The sequence below is a fragment of the Onychomys torridus genome, unplaced genomic scaffold, assembly GCF_903995425.1.
Source record: "Onychomys torridus unplaced genomic scaffold, mOncTor1.1, whole genome shotgun sequence".
Lineage (NCBI taxonomy): Eukaryota > Metazoa > Chordata > Mammalia > Rodentia > Cricetidae > Onychomys > Onychomys torridus.
The window spans coordinates 12,983-19,287 of record NW_023413069.1 but is presented as its reverse complement, the minus strand read 5'-3'; the positions used below and the strand labels follow the sequence as shown (position 1 = coordinate 19,287).

The 6,305-nt window shown below is 44.5% G+C and overlaps 1 protein-coding gene across 1 annotated transcript; it reads right to left on the bottom strand.

Moving 5' to 3' along the window:
• Positions 1-431: 431 nt before the first annotated feature.
• LOC118576132 (transmembrane protein 45B) lies at positions 432-5,624 on the bottom strand. The gene is made up of 5 exons (XM_036176504.1): positions 5,441-5,624; positions 2,931-3,140; positions 2,317-2,501; positions 1,750-1,895; positions 432-609 (listed from the first exon to the last, which is right to left on the bottom strand). The coding sequence occupies exons 1-5, from the start codon at positions 5,622-5,624 to the stop codon at positions 498-500; spliced, it is 837 nt and encodes a 278-aa protein (XP_036032397.1). The 3' UTR covers positions 432-497.
• Positions 5,625-6,305: the final 681 nt, after the last annotated feature.

Here is a 6,305-nt window from a genome sequence, read left to right as displayed (position 1 = left end):
AAAACACGTTAGAATTTGGCTCTGAATTGAAGGCACTGTCTGTCATTCCCTAAGTTCTGACACATTGTGCTGAGAAGAAAGGACCTGTGTGACTAAGAGAAGAGGGGGAAGTTATCTGAAGCAGCATGTACTGTCCTGTCAGATTCACAGTTCACTTCATCCACACAGTCACGTCCTGTTGAGGGTGTTCAGAGTCTTACAGCAACTCCTCTACAAGAACAGGCTTGTGCTGAAAGGTGTTCATTCTTCTGTATGAATGGTATCACTCTAATACAGACTTGATAAGTTCAATTATACTTAAATATCCAAATAGCATGGTACATAAAAACCACCTGAGGTCTATTTTCCTGTATTTGAGCCTCTAGCTTTGTATTAGCTGAGGAATGCAAATATGGAGCGCTAAGAGCACACTAAAGCAAGCCTTAAAGTAAAGGGCATGCTACAATCACTCCGCCATTCACAAAGGATGCGAGGTCTCCACTCCCCAAGGCCTGATGTCACTCCTCATCCGAGCCACTCAAAAGGGCTGACTGGTAAGTGTGGTCAGATTTGAGCTTCTGAATCCCGATGATTTCTCCTTCTGCATGTCTCTTCACCCGACTCAGAAAGCTGTGGTAGACATAGGAACCATTAAATCAGCCATTAAAGTCCTCTGTTCACTAACTCCACGATATAAAAGAACAGCAGAGCCTTTTTTCAGGTGTCTATTAAACATGGTGATAGCACATCTACACATGTGCCTTCTCGGGATTCTATTCACAGTAGAAAAAAAAAGACTCAATGGTAACCAAGATATTCTTGAGATTAGAATTAGTAGATTTAGGCCTCTTACCAATACTTATTTATTTATTTATTTATTTTCCCAAGATGGGGTTTCTCTGTAGCTTTGGAGCCTGTCCTGGATTAGCTCTGTAGTCCAGGCTGGCCTCGAACTCACAGAGCTCCACCTGCCTCTGCCTCCCGAGTGCTGGGATTACAGGCATGCACCACCACCGCCCGGCCCGATCTAGCTATTTTACTTTCCAGAAAGTAGAGCTGGAGGATTTTTTTTTTTTTTTTTTTTTTGTCCCTGGGGTTCTTCCTGGGTGAAGTATATCTCCTTTCCTGGGGGAAAAGTGAGGGGCAGCTTCTACAGTAACAGGTCTCCATCATAACACATGCCAAATTTCAGTTTTGTTTCCATTTAGTAGTTGGTCAAATTACTCAGCCTTTTGGAGCCTTGTTTCCTCATTTGTTAACAAGGAAACAATAAATAGTAAATGAGGAGGATTAAGGGGGTCACATGTGGTGCCTGGGACAGTAGGTGCAAAGAGTCGATAGTTCTGTAGTCTATATTAGGTTAAAAGGTAATTAGAAAGCACTTCCTGCTCTCGGACATATTTTGATGTCTGTATATTTAGGAAATAAGCAAAACAAGTCTGGAAGTAGGTGATGGGTCCACCAAACCAGTGACAGCAGGGACCTCAACCCAGGCCGATTGCTGGCTTGAGAATTGCCTATTATACACCAGCTTAAAATCTGAACTGTACTTGAAACCTAGGTTTAGCATGACCAGTCAGGCAGTTTAATATAGCCGAGCCTCCTTACACTCACTGGCGGGTAAGAGTTGTGGTAACAGCCCTGCAAGTGAAGAGTGCTCGTGCAGAGCTTAGCATGGAATTGGCAGTAATTAAGTAGTAGAAGTTAACCACCAACACTTTGAGTCTAGTTAGGGAGAAAAAAACTTGACAAAATTTGTTTCAAACATACCAGTAAACAAGAGAGTAGTTGATGGCTGTGATGCAAAGGGCAACCAGATAGTGCCAGCAGAAGCACATGGTAATAAACATGACATTGTCCATGTCTTTCTGGTCCCATTCTGGTGTTCCAAATGGGGGGAACAGGACAAATCCAATCTGTAGGAGTAGAGGAGAAAGCTTCTGGTTGGTTGTCTGCGAAGCAATCCGGTTGTCTCCAAGGCCCGCAGAGTGACTCTGTGTTCTACACTACCTCAATTCCTGCATGAGTCACACACAAACCCTATTCACAGGAAAGTTAAGTTTGGTTGTTGTATAGGGTGATTTAAAAATAACTAAACTTTGGGGCTTGCATTTTATATGTGTATTTAGTAAATACAGTGTACCAGCAAGCTATTAGTGGGGAAAAATCGCATAGGTCAAGGGTGGTGTGGGGATAAAAAGGTCATCTGGACCAGATACACACCCTCACCCCCGACCCCACTTTATCTGCTGTATTTTCAGGCAACGAGTCACTTGGGCATTTCCGAGGGGGCTTCTCAACCCAGACCATATGAAGAGCTTGAATGTGGATGATTACCTGCCAGAACCAGGTTCCCTGAAGAATAAGGAGACTGGTTCGGAAAAGCTCCAGCACAATATTATCCCGTAAGATCACCTCCAGGAAGATACTGAAACTTGCTCCAAACAAACCAAAGAGCAGGAGTGAGTGGATGTGCTGGTCCAGTGGAGGTCGGTTGTGAACGTGGTAATAGAAGAGAAAACCTGTACAAACAATGATAACTATCAGAAACTTGCTTGTTTCTACTTAAGATCACTCTGGCCTTTCCCGATTATTGGAATTCCCCCCCTATACTTAAATCAATGTTCTTTAGCATTTCAGGAAGCCAGTTTACATGACATTAACCAGCAGCAAACACATGCAGACTGTTCACTTTGTGGGTCTGTTGAGACGATAAAATAATATATCTGTCTGCAGATCCATAACAAGCAATACAGAGTAGGGGTAATAGGTCAGCTATGGTACTGGTTTGTCAGAAGTTGGATGAATGAGTGAACACCCCCACACACGTATAATATGTCTTGAGAATTGATTTTCTGAGAAAGTCATTATACATTAATATTTCTTTTAAAGTTTGATCTCTGGTAAATTCAATTTATCCATTTTTCTTTCCCTTTCTCCATCCAATTTACCTTCATTGAATACTGCCATAGCTAAAATCACTCTGTCTACTCCCAGGGGCACAATGTTGAAGTAAAGGTAGGTGAGCATGTCGATGAGTCCGGAGACACCAAAGAAGAGGTACATGGTGCTATGCTGCCAGTTCATTAGCTTTGTCCATTGATTTTCATGGTAGAGGTGGAGGTGAGGCCCGTCTGGAACAAACTGCTCTGCCAGGATCCCTGCCAGGAAGTGAGAGCGAAAACGGAAATGGGAAAGGTTTCAACAAGACAAACACAAGACAGCAAGAACTGCCTGCAGGCGTGAGCCAGGTCCAGATGACAGAGGCCAACAGGTCAGCGGGCTGACTGCGGAACTACTGCCGTGCAAAATGTTTCTGAGAAGCCTGTGGAATCACCTGTTCTGGATGTTCCTTGAGGGTTTGAGGATAGGGCAGAAGCAATGTTAGAAATAGGACATCCTGGTCACCAGGGAATCTGCTCCCCAGTGGAGATAGACTAGAGCCTTTCCCCTTAGATGATAGTGTGACCCAGACACTGATCTTTTGCTGTGGAATATTACTTTAACTAGGCAAAGATGGGTTGTATTTGTTTAACTGTTGCTGTTTCACCTTGCCTGCCTAAGGTACCTGATTGGTCTAATAGAAAGCTAAATAGCCAACAGCTAGGCAGTAGAAGGAGAGGCAGGGCTGTCGGGCAGAGAGAATAAGTAGGAGGAGAAATCTAGGGTTAAGAAGGGAGAAGAGAATGAGGGAGAGAAGGAGACACCAGGGGCCAGCCAGGCAGCTACCAGCCAGCAGACATGGAGTAGGACATACAGAATGAAAGGAAGTTAAAAAGTCCCTAGACAAAATGTAGATGAAGACATCAGGTTAAATTAAGTTATAAGACTAGTGAACAAGCGTAAGATAAGGCTGAGCATGTATAACTAATAATGTCTCTGCGTCACGATTTGGGAGCTGGTTAGTGGCCCAAAAGAAAGCCTACTATACTCTTTGGATTATGTGTCAGTGAGAAATGCAGAAATCCAAAAGAGAATGAGGCTGAAAGGACATTGACTAGAAGCCACCACGATGGCCATTGTGCAGGTCCCAGAGAGGGAAGCAGCTCCTGGGTATGTGCTGGGGCTGCCATCGAGTGGGTAACCTTCCTCTGCCCTTTGCTTACAACACTGGTGAACAATGTGAGGCCTCACAGTTGCTAGCCATGGTGCCTAAAGAGAGACAAAAGTGAGGTAGCTCATGGTTCTTGTCACTCTTTTTTCATTGTTTAGTTTTTGCTTTTTGAGACAATCTCACTGTTAAGCCCAGGCTAGCCCCAAATTTGCCATCTTGTTGACTGTCAAGTGCAGGGATTACAGCCTGTACCACTCATGGCTTTTGTCTCTTCCACTTTCTATCACATTTAAAAGGCAGACTGGCCTTTATGCTTGGTATCTAAAATGTTTGGGGGATGCCTGGAAGTCATTCAAATTTGCACTCACCTATAAGGGATCAGGAAGTTTGTGAAATGATCCAGGAAAAGTGCCCTGATAATGGAATGGAAGTCCTGTGAAGTGGGGACTATGTGTGCGTCCTCCTGTTTCCCAGTACTCAGAACACGGAGCTGCTGGCATCTGGTAGGAGAACTGGAGGTACTAGATGTCACTTTTACCCAGCCAGGATGGCAAATACAATTTAGCGTATTTTCTTTTATAAAAAAAAGTCAGGGTTGATGCTTCCCTTACCATCAAGGCATGTGTGGTCTTCTTACTCATGAGCTCCACAAAGAGCTGTTGGTGCCTGGAGGAAGTCTTGGCTAGATCTGGCAGGTGTTACGTTCTGCTTGCAGGAGGGTGTTCCTGTCACTGCTTCATGCCCAGACAATGGTAGGCCTTGGCCGAGTGGCAGAGGCCACCTGAGAATAAGCTCCCTCAGGGCCCTCAGCAGGTGTGGTTCCCAGAGGAGCACTTGTTACTGCTGTCACTGACAGCCCCTGAAGAGCTGCTGCAGAGCAGCAGTGGGGGATTTGGGGAGAAAGAGGCAGGGTTCAAATCCCTCACAGCCCTCTGAGGACTTTCTCAACCTTTCTGTTGCCTGCCTTGTTGGCCTCCCTGTGGATATCCCTCCTGGCAAATGCTTGCTGCTTGTGGGTGGAAGATACGCCAATGAGGTGGTTGTTAACTATGAGATCCAGAAAAGGGCTATTTGGGGGAAGATTGTTTATTTTAAACTAAATCCTATTTAGTGATTTCTGTTGCTTTAAAACATTACCCTCCCCTACTTTATTTGTATTTTCTGTTTTCCGCATAGTGTTTGTTCCGTTTCTGCAACTTCTGTAGGGAAAAAACTGTGGTTTACTTGGTAGTTTTTCATAGTGTATATAACATATACACTATGATATAAAGCTTTGTAAACATGGGGTAGCAAAATAAAACAGACTCACAGTCCCTGCTTGGAAGACATCTATTTCACAGGATCCAGGAAATGGGTTGAAGGTTCTGGGTGTGAGAGGAGATAACGCAGACAAAATTCTGTCCTTACCAATGACTGCAAACAAAGTCTTGACTGCACCTTCAATGATCTCAATGCGCTGCTGCTGCTGGCTCAGTCTGTTCTTCTTCAGGCCCCTTTGATGAAAGTACTTCATTGGGTACTTCACTGACCACCATAGTCCAAATATCAGAAAGAAACTCCCTGGGAGAGCGTGGCCCTTAAAGTTTGCCATCGATGTTTTAGGTCACCTAAAAGATGGGGACAACTGTTAGGTAACTGAAGGATGAAGACATATAAATACATATAGACACACAGAGCCGTGTGTGTGTGTGTGTGTGTGTGTGTGTGTGTGTGTGTGTGTGTGTAAGACATGTGTGTGGGTATGTGTAGAGGCCAGAGGGCAACCTCAGGTATTACTTCTCAGGAGTACCATCCACCTCACTCTAAGACAAGGCCTCTCACTTGCTTAAAGCCCACCATGCTAGGCTGGCTGGCCCACCAGTGAGCTCTACAGACCTGCCTATATTCCTAGCACTGGAATCACAAGGATATACCAACATGCCCAGCTGTTTTGCATGAATGAAAAGTCTTTCCACCTATGTAGTTTAAGCCCATCATGGTGGTGGTACATTGCATGCCTATAATACTAGCACTTAGGAGATGGAGAGCGGAGGATCTGGTGATCAAGATCATCCTCACCAACCTAGGGAATGAAAGGTCAGCTTAGGCTACATGAGATACTGCCTCAAAAAACCATCCCCTCCAGAAGCAAAATTGATTGCAAGTTATGAACTGCACCAACAAGGATCAACTCCTTTCGTGTGAAAGGCCTTTACATCACTGTAGTATTATTGTATGTCAGGTAATTTAGGGATGCAGAGAAGATGGCTGGCCCTGAGGCTGTGTTAAAAAG